Here is an 18,208-nt window from a genome sequence, read left to right as displayed (position 1 = left end):
ATGTTATTCTCATTAAAAAAAAAACAAAAAAACTTGTTTTGATTACATGGTGTGAGTTGGTGGTCTTGGTCCTTTTAATTTAGAGTAAGAATCCATTAAAAAATTAGATTTCTTGTTAATCATCTTATGCAGAAGGACTGAAGATTCATTGGTTAAGAACCACTAACCTGTCCTCTCGCCCCCAGGGTGTGAGCACTGAAAAGGATTAAGGCCCACTGTAGGGAAGCTTGCACTGAAGCCTGCACTGCCCTTTCCCCTGTTCTTTCAGTTAAATAGAAGATTTTTAGTTCCCATGACTGTCAATCTGGTGCTTTTCACAAGCACCAAATTCTTTTAAGAAAATTGAGATGACTTATTTTTAGAAATCCACTGGCCTAGAATACTGAAAGATGATTTTTTATTGGTGTTTCATGTCAAAAGACCCTATACATATTATTTTTTTATGTATATTAGCTTGCTTTATGCTAAATTTGGTGGTCAGTATAAACTTTTAAAAATCAAAGACAGTTTTTATACTGTTAGATTTTTTTGTCCAGCAGTAATTATAAAGTTGGGCAGTGTTGAATGTTATATTTCATTTGACAACCTTGTGGACATAAACTCTTAACTTTTAATTTCTAGATTACTGCAATAATAAGGTGCTTTCTTTTCATCATTAAAGGCTTTTAAATAGCTTTTATAAATGCTGAAGTGTCATGTTTTTTCACTATCTGCCAAATTGGTACTGTATTTAATCCTGAAAATATATATTTTGATTTTGCTAACTGAAAATAATTGCAAAGTATTAAACATTCTCAGTAGTTAAAGCTTTTTTTTTCCATTTAATTTGAGCTTTTGTTGTTACTAACAAATAATTTGTGGCACAGTTTCTTTTCTTTCTTTCTTTCCTTTTTTTTTTTTTTTTTTTTTTTAAATGACTGTTAGAGTCTATATACTTGTCACCTTAGTGTGCTAGAAATGTTCCACTCAGATTAAGGGTTCAATTCTGGTTTTGTATGTTCTCACCTGCTCCTCACTGTAAATCATTGAGATGTCAAGTGCGATGATTAATTAAGCTGCACGTGCAAGTGCTTTTTTTTTTTTTCACCTGTCAAGCTGGAGAGAAGTCTTATAGCAAGATTAGATGGTGCTAATTCACAGCTTTTAATCCTGACTATTAAGTATGTAGAAATATTTTATATTTAGATGTTTATTTAGAATATGGCACACCAGTTTGTTTTGTTTAGAGCTTTTAAATATTGTAAGATATAATTATTGTATCAAATCCTATCATTAAACTCTTAATTAGAGGCAAAGGGTAAATTCAGAATTCCCACATAAATATTTCAGAATATAAGGTTCATACTTTATAATTATCTTTATTCAAATACTAGTAGTTGATTTAAGTTATTTAAAGTAAATATCGTTAAGTTTCTAAATTGACGTGTGTGTATCATATACACCATGAGATCCATTCATAATGAGATGTTTTCTTGTTATGCATATGGATTTAAATTTGAGATGAAATGGTGATTGTGGTAACTACACTTTTTAACTAATGAGTATTTGCAGAATGTAATGTTAAACTTTTAATTTTTATTCATTAATATGAAACTATAAGCTTGGAAAGCTTGTGCTCCCCACCCTAGTTCTTTCATCCCCCCCACCTCACCCCCTTTTTTAAACCATCAGTAAAAGTAAAACCTCAAATTGTATAGTAATCTTAATCTATTATTAAAAGGTCCTAGAAAGGAAGATTACAAGGTAGATTCAGGTTTTGAATCGGTTTTGCCATTGGTTTAGCAGCGGGTGGGCAGGCAGATGCCTGCTCAGAGTAGAACCTATTGCCATTTTTCACCATTGATAGAGTAGCCTTTCAGAGTCAATGAGCTCTGTCAATGTGAGCTTGTCAAGGCTACAACTTCATAGACCTGAGAGGCGGTTTGAGAGGTCAGCCCTTTTCAGGTTCGCTGTGATGCAAATGAACTTTAATGCTTAAACAACTATTGGAATTTTTATGTCTGCTCCTTGTTCTTTTTTCTTCACAAAGTCATTGACGAGACATTCAGTGCTTTTTAAATTGGAAGTTGCATTGTGCTAAAGACCTAGTACAGATTTACGGAGGGCTGAAAGCAGTTAGATCATGTTCTTTTCATGGTGCGATTAGAATCAAATCGATTTCCCTACAGCCTTCAGCATTCAGATGGCAATTTTAACAAAGCTTGGGGGCTAGACAAGGGACAAAACGACTGAACTGAATGTTAATTACACTCTGCAGCCTTATTTTCTTTTGATTTGGGGCTGACTGGCAACTAAATTAACAAAAAGTGTGACCATAACTGCTGCCCTATTTTCATTTAAAAGGAGAGCTGCTTCTAAAAGGCTATCTTTACAAAGAAACAAGTGAGGTCTGCTGATCATTGTTAACAAGGGCACTTTTTTTTTCCTTTAAAATCCTTGCCAAAAAAACTGTTCAAAAAAAATGTAATAAATTAGTCATTGGCATATTATAACCTAGAGAGCTGATTTTCTGATTTTTATGACACAAGCTTGGAAAATGTAAGGTGGTAGTGGTAGTTATGAATTATAATTGGCACCTATGTGACTGTGATGTGTCTTAAGCATCTTCGACATGCTAAAAGGTAATGTAACTCGATTACAGTAGATACTTTGAATAAATATTAAACATTTTATTATGTAACATTAAATTTTTCAAAACCAGCTTGATCCTAATGAGTTTTTACCTAACTCATCCTTGCTTCACATGCAGATTTTCATATTTGATGCTTAGTACTTAGTTGTGTCACATTAATAGATCTAGATGCTTTTTTCCTTTCCTTGCAAGGAAGCTGCAGCTGCAGCAAGTTGCAGTTGATTCTTGTGGCAACACTGTTCTGTTTGCACCTGCAGCTGTGTCAGTCTCATCCTAACACCTGGCACCATGAATTATCCTTCCCTTTACTCCTTCCAAGCAAGAAGCATTCGTGCTGCATGGTGTGTTTTGCAAAAAATCAAATGATCTTAACCATAAATTTCTTAGTTGATTCCTTTAACAATAGTAATAAATACAGAGTTTGATTTTCCTATACAACCAATTTTGTTTGAAAACCAACAAAAATAATTGGTTTAAATGCAGTTTTGCAACTGTTTGAAAATCTTTATCTGTGGAATAATAAACTAGTTTTTAAATTTGGACATTATTTTTAAGTATGATGTAAACAATTGATTTGATAGCAGACTGATTTTTTATTAATTTTTAGTTAGTTTCTTTTTGAATTTACTCCAAAGACCTTTTGCATTTTGTTGACTAATGTTTAAATAGCCTTTCTTTTAAAGTATATATTAAGGAACTCTTGTTACTATTTAAGTATTACAAAAATATTTTTGAAAGAAATGGGGATTTAAATTTGTGTCATTTGGTAGATAACATTAGCTTTTTAGACTCTGATAGTTTTAAATCAGAGGCTAGTAAGTTTGAAACAGTTAAAAAAAATACAATGACAAAAGATAAAACCTTATCTTTATCAAAATAGAGTACTGTTTCTGTTCAGGCTGCTGTTTAGTGCTGGAGCTGTGACAGTGTTCCAGGCTGCTCTTTACTCCATTCCTGTCTTAATACTTCTCCTTTTCACACAGAAAGCAGCTGCAAAACAAAGTTTTTCTAAATCCAGTCAAGAGTAAACTTTTTTCTCATTTGTCTTCCAGACACGAAGATCGATTGAGAAGTTATTAGAATGGGAAAACAATAGGTTATACCACAAGGTGAGTACCACAGGGAGCAGCTTCGTACTGTTGGGGTCTGAATTGCACAGTATGGAAACAGATGCTTTTGTTGAACTAAAAATATGAAAGGTGGACAAATGGGTTAGTCTGTGTGCTGCAGTAAAATGGAGCTCATTTTTCTTCTTTTACTCTCCTACTTGTCTAGCTGTGTTTGCACTGGAGACTGAGCAAAAGGAAATGTGAAACGAATAACATGATGGAATATGTAAGTTAAAGGGCTGTTTTGTGAGTTTCTCTATTAAATGATCATTTATTTTGCTTCTGATCTTATTCTTTCCATGATTATTAATCAGCAAAGGTGTCAGGAGCTTAATCTCCTGAGTGCAAGGATTTTCTACGGTTCACAGATGCACGGTTTCATGTGCAAGACTGATTTATAAAGTTATGAATGACTTGAAAACAAGGCTTCACTGTGTTCTGAAAAATAATAAATTAATTGCCAAGATAAAATAGCCTGAACGTGTGTTGATGGAGTGTGAAATTTTAGATGCTGTATAAAGAATAACCACAACTTTGGTTACGCAGCAAGTCAGATATGGCTTTTTTATATAATGCTAATCAGGTTTCCAAGTATGGAAGAAAACCTTTCAGCCAAGCCGTTGGAGCTTAAGAAACCTTTAGCCTTTATAGATTTTAACTGCCCATACCTCAGTGGCCTTTAGAGAATCTTTCAAAGTGTTATTAGAATATTATTCTGTAAAAATTATCTTCAAAGTAAACAGGAGATGAGATGTTGCTCAGCTTGTGTTTATTCTTTAAAAGATACCAGATGGGCACATGAATACAATGGATTTTGGAACTTAGAATGGGATTTAATTTACTGATTCTTTGATTTACTTGAACAATTTTTCTCTTTGAAAAGTTCAGAATAGTTTGGAAAATTATAAATCATTATTTATTCTCCCTTGAGCTTGGGTGTTTTATTTTAAATATGGGAAGATTATTATATTAAAAGAAAAGGATTTAAGGTAGAGTGAAGTACCTGGCAAATAATTTCTCACAAATTTTGTCTATTCTTTCAAACAATATAGCCATCATAGGTAATATATATATATATATATGTGTGTGTGTGTGTGTGTGTGTGTTGTGTGTGTTGTGTGTGTTGTGTGTATAAAAGATTGATTAAAACAATGCTTAAATAGTTGGAAATTACCATAAAATCATTTTCTATGTAGCATTTTCTCTTTCATTATCACACAGTCAAATCCCATTTCTAGCCTTGAACATAAAAGATTTCTTAAAAATGTCTTTTTTCATAGAATAACTCTATTCAGAGAAGGAGATAATGTAGATTTTATCATTATCTATTATATCAAACTTGTTAATTTATGATGATGAGAAATACACTTGATACTTCTTTAGTAAAAGCACAAAGAACTTGTTTTGAGACTGACTTATAAAAATGTTAGTCTCATATTTTCATCATAGATATAAGAGAGTAGGTGTTTTGCAAGTAGGGATGGACATGTAAAGAGATTTTGTGAAAAAGTATTTGCTGTATTTATAAGCTCAAAGTTTAAAAAGGAGGCTTTTTATTTATTTATTTTGCATATTTCCAAATTTACTTTGGAAGAGAAAACAAAAGTTATTCGTAGTGTTTTTATTTCCAGATAGAACTATATGAATGTAATTGATTCATAAAGTGTGCTCATTATATTCATGTTTATTTTTATGATTTTCTATTATTAGCTAAAAGTAAAATAATTTAACCTTGTAAAACATTCTGAACCATGTGCTCTGTTTGTAAAACAGTTTCCTTTAATTTATCATGAATTTTTACATAAACACTTCTGCTAAAGCCATTATATTATTTTTCACACCATCATAGAAGACATCCAGAAGAATAGGTTAAAAATACATTAAAATTGCTTTAAAATATATTTTTTCTAAGTTTTCTCAGAGTATATATATTTGTGATATTTGAATGGGGGAAAACATAATTTTAAAAACTTCCTAAAAGTAATTTTGAAAAGATAAGGTAATAAATAATCTACCATGTATTTGACCTCAACTTTTCTTTATAGAAATTTATTTTGTTAGTTAAAGGAAAATAATGTTCCTCCATTATATTTTGAATATTTGAGTCAATCTCTGAAAAATACTAACTTGATACCAACTTTTCTTTTTATTCAGATATGATAGAGCAGTATGATCTAGAAGAAATCAGACAAGTGGTCAGTTTCTGTGTGTGGCTTCTAAAGGAAAAAAGTTTGTAGGATATATTCTTTAAAAACTAGTAGTAATTCAAATATAGTCAAAGATAGCCTTTAATTTACATTATGTAGTATATACTGTAAATGTAATTTAATCAGCAAATTTTAGAGCTGCAAAGAATCTTCTCATCTAGTTCAATTCCCTTATTTTATAGATGAGGAAACTGAGAAACAGGAGACTCTAGCTCAAATAAGGAAGCTGAATAGGAAGCTAGTGAACATTTTGTAAGCAAGTCACAGATCAGGAGAGTGGCAAAGAGGGTGCCTAAGGCTTAGTGCAGGATAAGTCCACTAGGAGAGGAATATTTTTGAGCCATGTATCGAAATGCCTTCTTTATTGGGACAGATCAAAGGCCAGGAGAACTGAAGGGTGAAAATGAAGGTTTCTGGCCCAAATGGCTAAATGTAGAAGAGTGTCCAAACCTGGAGGTCATCTCAAGACATAGTTACTGAAAAAGAATTGAGGAGTTCGCCAAACTTGGAAGCTGTTCAAATAAAAAAAAAAATTTTTTTTTTTTTTTGGCATCTGTTCCATACAGAGTTAAGACATGGGGAAGAATTGATAATAATTTAAGATAGTTCTGAGTTTGGAATAAAAATTAGCTCTGGTCAGTTTGTGTCTTTCTTTGTTACTGTGTTTTGTTTTTGTTTTGTTTTGTTCCCTTTAGTTTCCTAGTAAAGTGTCCTTTGGAATGAATTTTAACATTTAAATTTGCAAACCTGAGAAGAAAAGGATGTTTAAAAAAAAGAGAGAGATAACACTCTTTGTCTAGAGATCACATATCCTGATACAGTAAAATGAGAGTAAGTCTAAGAACTTAAAGACCAATGGAATTGGGCTTTAGATAAAAGGGAAGAAGGTTGAAGAAGTAAATATTGAGTCAACTGCAACCACAATAGGGCAGTAGAAGGGGCAAGGCTTTGGAGGTAAGACAGTCCTTTGTTCAAATACTGATTTCACAATCCATAATATTATACTTCTTGGATCATCAGTTTTCTCTATAAAATGAGGATGATAATACTTGCCTTATAAAAAATTGTTGAGATTAAATAGGTGTATATAGTATGAAACACTTGGTATGTAGTTAGTCCTCAGTAAATGCTAGCTCCTTTTTCTCATTCATTCATACATGCATTCTCCTGTTTGTCAGAGGAACTATCAAAATCATTTTAAGTGATGGAATATAACTGAAATTTTTTTTTAAGATAAAAATCCTTTAAAATCTTTTTAAAACTTTTTTTTCTCCTTCTACAGGTCATCCTCATAGAATTTTTACCAAAGACACCGATTTTTCGACCAGATTAGCATTTACTTTATTTATAGAGACTTTCCAAGTATGTTGTCTTTCCAATGGTGCCTTGCTTGGTGCTCTCCTGGTGGTGACATAACATTGGTTCTACAGAATCGTGTGGTGTTTTTTTCTGGTTTTTTTTTTTTTTTTCAATAACCGCATGTTCTAAGTGTGCATTTTTGTCAAACTTTGCAACAGTTATTTCATACAGATGTTTAATACTTAAGTTATTGTGCTCTTTTCTGTTATGTATTCTGATTTTAAGGATTACTTTTTTGTATTATCAAAAAAATACATTTGAACTTAGCATAAAACATGGCTAGCCTTTTTTATTTTACCACCAAGGTACACAGAGTCCTTTATTTATTAATTCCTTAATATAGAAAAAGACCTTTGTAAGGCTCTACTTATATATTCTAGCAAGCACACTCTTTGCATTATTTTTCTTGCTTTTAAAATTTAATGTAGTTATTATTTTTAAATAGTTTTCTTTGATAGCTTTTTGAAACCTAACGCATTCTTTCTCATACAATTCCTAATGCTCTGTTTACAACAGAAATATCTGTAACGTTATGAAGACCTGTCAAAAAGTTTTGAAAGTATTTCTGTCTTCAAAAGTAGCAAGGCAGAATTAAATTATTTTCATTAGAATATACAAATCAGTGAATGATATGCATGCATCTAATGGTTACTGGAGCTCAGGATCACAAAATATAGTAGCATTACAATCTGTATATTTTTGATCAAGATGGTATTAATAATGGCCTTATTTGGTTACTTTCTATTGTTTATCAAATCTTATATACAGAAGTATAAAAATATTCCCTTAAAAATTCTAAGGAAAATATTTCTCCCAATTTAACACAATTGTAGAATGGGCATATGTTTCTGAAAAGTTTTTGAAAGAAAGCTAAAGTTCTAGAATTACAGTAAGCTGGTGTTTAATACCCCATTCATATTTAAAAACAGATTATTGCTAAAAAAAAATAGAGGACATATTTAGTACTGTTTTTATCCACTAGTTTGCTTTCAGTCCAGTTATGTATACTTTTTTGATTGAGATTGTAACATCTAAGTTTGAATCAGATCAGCTTATTTCTTTAAAATATATACAAACATACATTTTTTTCTCCTTTTGGTTGTACATATCTCCATGCATTTTAAAACTTTCTAAATTTCTGAATGGCCTATCTGTAAATTTTTGTTTTTATAAACCTGGAATTATACAAATTTTATGTGTGTCAAGAACTTGTTCCATACGACTGTGGTATCGAGCAATAATGTGAATAACTTTTGAAATTATATAAACTATGCTAATTTGTATTAAGAATTGGTACCACTATATAATACCTTTTTTCCCTTTATTAAACCTTTTAAATACCAGTTTCATTAATTTATATATATCTGTATTTTTAAAAAGTATTTCTTTGTACTTCTCCAAAGTACTGTAATTCTATAAAAATTTGAATAGTTGAATGCCAGTATCTTATATCCTATATCAGACATTAGGAACTATTTTAAAAACTAAGAAAACTAAGTTTCTTTTTTTTTTTTTTTTTTTTTTGGTCTGAGATTTATTTGTTTCCATTGCCCAGCAAGACACTTACCAACTTGAATTTATAAAACACTTTTCCTTTGAAAAGCTCAAAGTACCAAGAATTCAAACACTTCTCACTTTATTTACGGTGTATCTTGGGTGTATCCTGTCTCCTTAAAGTAGTGCAATTAAAAGATAACACTGTTCAGACTCTAGTGTTCCTCTGTGGTTTCAGTGTGATGTAGCATTGTTGTATGAAGGATGCTAATTCTGCCTCAGGATTTATAACGAGCAGAATAACATGACTGCAGACTATGCGGCACAGGTTTCCAAATCTAAAGTTTTGTGAACTGAGCGAGCACCATACTAATCAGCTTTAAAGGAAGAACTACATCTATTTAGGCATTTTTTTTTCTCTTATTATTATTCTGTAAATTGTAATTTTAACATTATGTTCCCAGAATATTTTTAACAAAAAGATGATTTTCATACTTGATAATGTTAAGTACAGGATTTTAAAAAGCTTTTCTAATTTTATTGAGAAGTATATCAGTTGCTTAAAGATTCCCTAGAATTGGGCACACTTATATTTCTAACGAATGTGTAGAAAAGAGCTGTGAATGCTTAATATGTGGCATTACCATAATCCAGTCACGCTTTGAGAGGTTAGATTTCTATACTTGGGATTTCATTAGTAGCTGCCAGCGTAAGCACTCTGGTTTATCCTTTCTTGAATCATAAATTTAAGTGCCCATGTTACTGGAAATTAGAAATGTCAGAGATGCCTGTGCTATGTGAACATTAGTTCAAAGGAAATGTTTGAAATGATGATTGCTCTTCAGTTACTGTTTTCTGACTTACAAGTTTGTGAGACTTGAACCATACTTATAAAACTGTCCAAGAATAGGTATTGTCAGCAGAAAATCTAATTGCGGATTTTACGTGGGCTATGTGAAAAACTTATGATCTTTGTTCTTATGTTACTGGTGTTTTGCAATTAGTCTAGGATTCTTGTGTAGAAACATTCCTTTATCAAATAATGCACTTTGCAGACCCTATTATATTTTAGTACATGACTCTTGTATATCTGAGTTAAAATATATACTCCAAAACCTAATGACTATAGTAAAACTGAATTGACATATTTAGCTTTTAAGGTAGATATGCCCCTCTCTCACAAGATGGTCACCTTACCTATATAAAATGGTCATCAGATGCTTTATTAAGACTCTTTAGTGACTAGGTTTTATCCATTTAAAATACGAACGTGTGTTTTGGCCTAAAATCAAAAAGTGTTCAAACCTTAAATACCAGTAAACAATTTCCTTTCCTTACTAGAAAAACCTAGTTTTGTAATTGAATGATTTTAAATCAGGAAGAACCACAACTTGCTCCATGGTTGCATTTTCAGTGTTATTTGTAGAGAGCTTCTGATTGCTTCTTTATGTTAGTGGACACAAGCTGACCATATAAAAACTTGACACATTCCATATCTGTCTTTGGTTATAGAAAAATGATATTAAGTAGTAAAATACAGTGAGACCCATAGTTGCATGAGTTCAAACTATACTAGTGTTATTTAATATTCTGTATACAGACTGTTTGAACTTTCATGGTATTTTCTTCGCGATTATGACTATTAGCTGCTTGCCTGATGTTTTACTGTAAATATTTGCTTTGGCTCAGCTATTGGTCAGTATACTAAATCAGAAGTACATATGTTTTAAAACTGTCTTTGATGGAATTTCAGCATCTAGTCCTGGACTCTTTCCTTCTCCTATCCCACTGAAGCACTGTGGGTTCTTTTGTTGCCCTCTTGATCTCCAGAGTCTTCACCCAGGCGTGGACATAGTTTAGAATTGCCTTTCTGTCTTCCTTCCCCAAAGCTCCCAGTAAGAATGTTAATGTTTTTGCATTCTTAGCTAGGTGTTTAGGAGGCCAGTTAATGTGAGTCAGTCACATTAAGTGATGAATGGCTGACATTCTGAATTCTGCTTAAGTGGTACTTTCATCTTTAAAAGGGAATTTCTTAACTTAAATTTCCAATTGGTGCAGTGGTACAGTTTGTGTTTTCCTTTTCAACAGACCCTACTTTACAGTCCACTCTTTACAGGAAGGGAGTAATAGGATGGTTGCATATGGGGCTTCTCAAACCAGTATTTCTGAAGAAATCTGATTTATGTCTAGCATTAGGGCAGAAAGAATCGGCTTAAGACCAATCCCAGATCAAACTATTAGTTATCCATAATAGTTTATGTTTAAATAAATACTCTTTTAAAATAAATAAAGCAACTCCTAATTTCTTATAGATACAATAGCCTACTTTATCTTGTTTTTTAGGAACTACTGTATATAAATTGAGATTTGAAGATTTGTCTTTAAATCTTGAGTTATCTTGTTCTGTACATTTACAAAGATTTTTAGGTAATTTAAGAGAAACATAAATATTATTTACATTATTAGTCATAATTCTGTGTACTGGTTTCTGTTATAGGGAGCAGTCACCCCCTCAACCCATCCCATGCTAAATTGAAACAACAGGTTGTAGCCTTAATAGACAGTTCTGAAAACAGAAATTCAGATTGCTAATTCTGAATTTGGATTGATTTCTGATGTTCTGCAAGATCACCAAGTTACTTGGCCTCTTTGCTTCTCATTTTCACAGAAGGAGGATACTATGACTACCTCATATTTTTAAATCATTTATTTTACTGTTATTCATTAAGTGCTATACAGAATTAAGTAGCTAGATGTTCAACAGTAATGGTTGAGTGGCTTTTTTGACTTATTTACAATATCAGCAGAAACTTGAGTTATCAAATTTTGCATTTAAAATTTAAGAGTACTCCCTATATGTACTTAAAATTAAGTTTTGCATGCTTAAAAATCAGGTAAACATTAAATAGAATACTTGAGAAAAGTTTCTTTTTAATAAAAGCTTTTAAAATATAGTCACATCTCTGATATGTAAGCAAAATCATGCCCTTTTTTGGTTTGTTTTTAACATTTCCTCTACTTCATAAACATGGTGCTCTGAATTTGAGAGTTGACTGCTTTTTTCTCTTCATGAAAAATAGACGGTATGTTGTTTCCCTAGCTCTTTATCTCAGAAATATTTCAGTGAACTAACTATACCAGGTAATTCTTAATTTTGGCAGATGAGCTGTCTAGTCTTTTTTTTTTAAAGAGACAATGTCACCCAACCTTCAAGACTAGATAAGTAAATTTTCAGTGCTCCTGTCTGTTGGACCATAATGTCTCCTCAAACTGCAGATTTTTTCTCTCCTGTTATTTTACCTACTGATTCTTAATTTAATAAAACTGGTTCAATTCTTTCTCAATATAAATGCTACATAGATTTAAAATGTTTTAGAAGGAAAGAGCATTCTATTTCCTCAAGAAACCTTTTGTACAAATTAAAGACCACTTCCTCTTCCTTCTCTTCATAGCAGCTTATTTAATTGGATAATTACAACAGTCTCATTGCATTGCCACGAAGTCTTCATAAACATGAGTTTGTTTTAACTAAAGTTATCAAAGCCCTTTTAACGTGTCTATTTCTTTTTACATTTGTTAGCGCTATGACATTTTGCCCTCTCAGGAAAGTTAAGCATTCCAGTGGCAGTGGAAGCACGGTAGACATGACTGAAAGTAACATGCTGGCTGAGAGAAATAACTGCATTGCTGCCCTACACTTTGATTTACGAAGGTGAAGGTTATGCAATGGCCAGGAATTGCACGTGGCTTTATACTTCCTTTTATGCATTCTTTATGTATTACGATAGAAATTATTTTTTAAAGCAAAATATTACTCTAGAGTTTTCTTCTTCTATCATGTCCTTTTGAGAAGATAATAAAAGAGACCACCTTGAATACAGTATTCTTTGATTTATCTTTTATAGTTTTAAGTGTGATAATTAAACAATCTGAAAAGTACCAAATAAAGGATTTTAGGAATTTGTTCCTATGTTTTTGATGAGCATGGAGTAGTTTTCAAATAAAGTAATTCATCAGAAATTTCTGATGGATGAGCAATTATGCAGACCCAAGATCAGGGTCCCTATTAATCATACTTTCAGATAATTCTAATTACATCTAGGTAAGTCTGCTAACATTAAAAAAAAGAAAGTTGCACCATCTCAGGACCTGGCACATAGCAGATATCCAGTGTTTGTTACATAAATAAATTTAATTCAATCCAGAAAAATGGAAGTAATTTAGTAAAATACACAGTTGAATTTTAAAGGTATGTATTATATTTTTCTTTCATTATTAAGAAATTAAAGCCATTGCCAAACAAGTACCATGTTTTTGTTAAGATGAGATTTTCCCTTTGGTTAGATAAAAATTTGTTTGCCTTTATAGTTATGAAAAAATATGTATTTAAGGTGGCTTTTTGTCCATTGTTGGTTGCAGTATATTTATTTAGTCTTATAAAATTAAGTCTTCTTTGACATGGTTTTTCCAGTAAACAAATGGAGCTAGGGGATTTTTTTTTTTTTTTTAATTTTACTTTATCTAGTTGAGTTTTTGTTGCTTTGCCTAGTTGAGTTTTTATTGTTACTCTGCTGTAACACAGGACTTCAGCACATGATTTTATGCTCAAAACCGAAATATGAGCTAATTCACAGCATTTGGTCTCTAAAGACTATAATATGTTAAGTAAACTTTTAAGCTAATTTAGGTGACATTGGAAAAGGGAGTCTAAAATTTAGAAATCAAATCACTTTAAAGGAAATTGACCAAACTTAATCACATCTATTGAAATGACCATGTGAATGAACACACAAACATATTTCTTCTATAAACATGACCTGTACAAATTTCTGGGAATAAAACATCTGACATTATAAATATGAGTTTAGGAGCTATAAGCAATACACTTATAAAAGAAAATTTTATATTATTGTGTTCATGAACTCACTTTATAGTTAGAAAAAAGAAGAGGAAAAAATACAACTTACATACTACCTTTTTTCCCTCTAGAGATCTTAAGTTTTCCCTAAATTTAAAAAGCCAGTAGAGCTATATTACATAGAGTTCTTGATTATCCTTTTTAGGCTTAGCATTGGTTTTTAAGTTTTCAGGAGGAAACAGAAATAATTCTAATCATGATCCCTGCAAATACACATATTTAGCAGTATTTAGCTGAAGTTTATCTATTGCATTGTATGAAATGACTATTTATCATATAAACTTTTTTTTTTTCATTTGATTTGATTGACCCAGATTCTAGTGCAAACCTTTAAAAAGTAGTTCCATATATATGGAAAAATGTATGTGCGTGTATACATACACATAATTCTAAAATAAAGTAATTGTAACTCAGTTCACTAAGATATCTTTTTGCAGTAGGCAGTTAAGATGCATTTATACTCCATCACCTGGATTGTTTTAGTAAAAGTACAAAATGACAATTGATTCTATTCAAAACATTTAAAAACTAAGGGAAATTTGTGTTCGTGGATTATTTTTTTTCCTTGAATCATCTCAGTATTGTAGTTTTAAAAGGATTGATTTATTTTCTGAATTTCTATTCTTTTATTCACTTTTTTTTTCTTCCTGACAAGAAAAATGTGAGAGTTCTCAGAAGTATATTAAGTTTCCCTTTCCACAGTTGGAAACCTAAGCAAAAATGCCATTACTGCTTGTAGAAGTTACTATCGTAGAATCCATCACAGAAAGCCCAAAAGATAGTCCAACCTTTTGTACCTACAGTCTTAGATATTGTTAGATGGCCATTCAGTTTTCTTTACATTGTGTGTGAGATGAATATTTCTTAAGACTTTTTTGTTTGCTTTACTAAAGAAATCAACGAAGGGAAAAAAAAAAAACCCAAAAAAACAAAACAAACAAAAAACACCCTGTAACTCATGTGAAGCATGCAGGGTGTTGTAATTTCAGTTTGCAAAGCGGTGTGATACAATGTTGCTGAGCCAAAAGCACACGATAGATTTAATGTAACCAATTGTGTACTTTTGAAAAAAAGAGTAACTGTTCCCTGTGAGTTAATTTTGGATTTTTTCAAAATCTCTCTTTTAGGCTTTGTGCTGGATTCTTCCAGACAAATGCGTATTCCATGTGGGCCACTGTTCTGCTAAATGCTCTCAGTTCTCCTTTTGCAATCAAGATTATGTTGCTAAGGAGATTTTGCTTTTATTGGTGCCATTGATTTGTGTTAATACGTTTTGAATACCACTCCGTATTCTTCTGTAGACAAGGCCAAAAGAAAAACTTCCCCGAGTTTTCCAATTTACATTACAAATGGAGCGGTGGTGTAATGAAGCCGATATAAAGTGGGCAGTTGAAAGGGAACTAAAGAAGGGCACTCAAGTGAGAAATGAAGAAATGTGCCGAGTGTAGTCTGTGGGCTGCCTTCTTCGGTCCAGCTGCAGGAACTGGCTCTGGCCAGAGGTAGAGTGAGTGAGCACCTCCCTCTGCAAAGACCACCCACTTTTTGGAGCCCAGTCTGGCATACCATAGATTACCTCATTGACTAATATAGGGCCATTTTACAAAGTGTGAAACTCTTCTGAAGTGGCAAAGAGATGGTTCTCTCTCACCCCTAAATCTCTTTTTGAGTCCTTTCTAGAGCATGACTGAGGCTAGACTTTCTATAGCTTATGACCTTAAGTTGTCCTTAAAGGATACCCTGTGGATGATTGTAAGGACTAGCATATTCAAATATTGTTTGTATGTCTCTAGATGTGGAAGATGTTAACTCGATGAAATGGAAGGTTTTAGCTATATGTTCCTTACTTTGTATCATATTCAAGAATCCAGACACTGTCGTCTTACTTTAAAAAAAAAAAAAAAAAAGCCCTCAAATGTTCTGCTGTGAATGGAAGGAGAATCCAACTTGACATGTCTTGAATCAGTGAAGTGATTTACTTACATTATAGTATCTGAAGGTATTAAAGGATACATTTGTGGCACAGTCATATCCCTTTAGTGGTTTACATTGATCAAACAGGCTTGTAGTTTTGTTATGTTTGTTTTTAAATCAAAGCAAAAATACTGCACTGATACAATCTGAAGAGTTTTTAGACATTTTAAATTAGAAATGTCAAAAATAATATACTAGAAACTATGAAAAAAATTACTACACAAGTTTGGGGAAATTAAAATCTGATCACAAAGGAAGCATCTCAAGTGTTAAAAGAAGAAGCCTGCATTATTCAGAGATGAAAAATGGCTGTTTCTGTCAAAATAATTTATTAATAACTTCAGCAAAATAAAAGTCTAAATTATCCATCCTTTAATGTTGTATGATCTGGGCAAGAAGCAAAAATTGAAGAGGCATTTTGCTAGCAGTGGCAAATATGAAATTTATAAAAACATCTGAAAGTGGAATCTTTAATTCCTTTATTTATAGTTCTCTTCAGTAGATTTTTCTCCCAAAGATGCTCAGCAGGTACTGTGCTTCATGGTTAAGATCCCAACTTCCAGACTAAATGTGGGAAGAATTTTTATCTTACATCCCAAAATCTTGGTACATTTGTACTTGTTTTTTTCTCCTGTAATTTTAAAAAGCATTTAAAATTAATTAACTGGAGCTTTAAAGACTAAAGTCAGAAAATACAGGGTGAATTTGTATTTTTGACCTGGTATTTTTGGCTGTATTTGTCAATGGTTTCTACGTTAATGATACCATTCTTCCATGGTATAATCTTAAATTTAAATTGTATTATAGGTAAAAGGTAATGAGACATATACTAATATTTTTATGCTATATATTGAGAGCATTTTTTTTCAAATTGGAATTAATCTATTGAAACTGACTTTTAAATTACTTTAAACTTATGCTTGGAAAGCTTAACCTGAAGAGGTAGGCAAACCTATTCCATTCATGTACATAAAACAAGTGATACAGCTTTATTCTGAGCATTAAACATGTAACAAAAACTCATGAAATTATTTTCCAAAGACAGGTAAAATTTACCGGAGGTATTCTAAGATTTATGAACTCTGAAGATTCAGCTGTTTATAGTCTTCTGTTTGTAACATACCATACCTGCTGGAAGGTATTTTTGTAAAAGAATGCAAGTGTGAGAGATCAACCATTCTGCCCAGATTGTCTGACCAATATTTCTTCTATCTGCTGCTTAGAGCAAAGATTAGTTAGGTGATTTATAAATACATGGTATTTAAATACTATCAAAAGCATCAACAGTTAGGCTGCATCAGGAAAGAGCTTTGCAGAAAGTGTGTGTAGGAAAGTTCTGTCTTCTTTTCCAGTTTTGTCAGCACTAAGTCTTGCCCTTTAGCCATATACCCCCCATCCATTTTTAAAAAGGTAGAATCTCCGAGCTGAAAGAAACCCCAAAGGTGCCCAGTGGGAATGTGCCTTGAAATCCTGGGGAGTTTTTTGTTTTTTGGTTTTTTTCAAATACACTTGGCTGTACTCTCCCCCCATTAGAATTGGGAGGAGAGTGAAGGAGAGCGTATATGTATTTTGAAATTTTTTTCTCAATTATGATGACATTGTCCCTTCCTATTGTAACCTTATAATGGACTCTCATTTATCTACGTTCATGGATTGTTAGTGATAGAGCTCATGTGGGGGTCTTTCCTGCAGTAAATACTATAAATAGAATTTTCCTTTTTGCAAATATAGGTGTTAAAAAAAATTCCTAAAAGTTATCATTTGAAGTCCAGAAAGCATTATCAAAATTGATTCTTTGCAACTGAAAGACTATCATCTATGCCTTGAACACCTAAAGGCAAATTGTTGAAACAAAACAAAACAAAAACAAAAAAAACAAAGGGGGAAAAAGCCCAAAAAACCCCACCAAATTCCTTGTCTCTTAAGTGATAAAATTTCAGCTCTGTCTACTGCCCAACCTGAGAACTGTGACTTAAACATTTAATTATTTGTTGCTGGTGCATGTGAAAACATTTAGAATGGCTGGCAGCCTACCAGACCCAGAGTTAAACATTCTCCAGTCTGACTAGACTGCTGGGTAGCCAACTTCACATCAGATTAAACACATTCTCTTCCTAATGAATAGCTTGGAACCCAAAAAATTGATTTTGTTAAAAAAAAAAAAAAAAAGCAAGGGGTGTGTTGTTTTCTAAATTAAAATTATTTTACATTTTACTGACAGTATTCTAATTATGATTGTCAAATGTATTTTCTTTGGTGGTGGTGAGATGGAAGAGAAATGGACAATGAGGGACTTTTCATACTAAGAAAATTGAAAAAGGACTCCAACAAGGTTGGACACAATGCAGCCTAGAGATGAACATTCATGAATTTTGTACAGAAAAAATTTACATTTGATTAACATTTTAAATTACAAAGGCAGGTCTACAAATACCAATTTGCGTGTGTGTGTTCTCATTGCATTTTCCAAGCAAATGGTGAATAATGTAATGCTAACTATATTCTGTTTCCTTACCAT

At 32.1% G+C, this 18,208-nt stretch overlaps 1 protein-coding gene across 1 annotated transcript in view; it reads left to right on the top strand.

Annotated features, from left to right (window-relative positions):
- The window catches only part of CHIC2 (cysteine rich hydrophobic domain 2), a 56,352-nt gene extending 38,509 nt beyond the window's left edge, over positions 1 to 17,843 (top strand). Inside the window, exons 4-6 of the mRNA XM_032497690.1 lie at positions 3,685 to 3,741; positions 3,908 to 3,967; positions 7,231 to 17,843. Of these exons, the coding sequence (XP_032353581.1) occupies positions 3,685 to 3,741; positions 3,908 to 3,967; positions 7,231 to 7,281 (168 nt within the window). The 3' untranslated portion in view covers positions 7,282 to 17,843. The remainder of the gene's footprint in view (positions 1 to 3,684; positions 3,742 to 3,907; positions 3,968 to 7,230) is intronic.
- Positions 17,844 to 18,208: the final 365 nt, after the last annotated feature.

The sequence above is a fragment of the Camelus ferus genome, chromosome 2 (assembly GCF_009834535.1).
Source record: "Camelus ferus isolate YT-003-E chromosome 2, BCGSAC_Cfer_1.0, whole genome shotgun sequence".
In the NCBI taxonomy this organism is placed as follows: domain Eukaryota; kingdom Metazoa; phylum Chordata; class Mammalia; order Artiodactyla; family Camelidae; genus Camelus; species Camelus ferus.
Note: the sequence above shows the minus strand (reverse complement) of the source record. Positions and strands in the feature narration are given on the sequence as shown.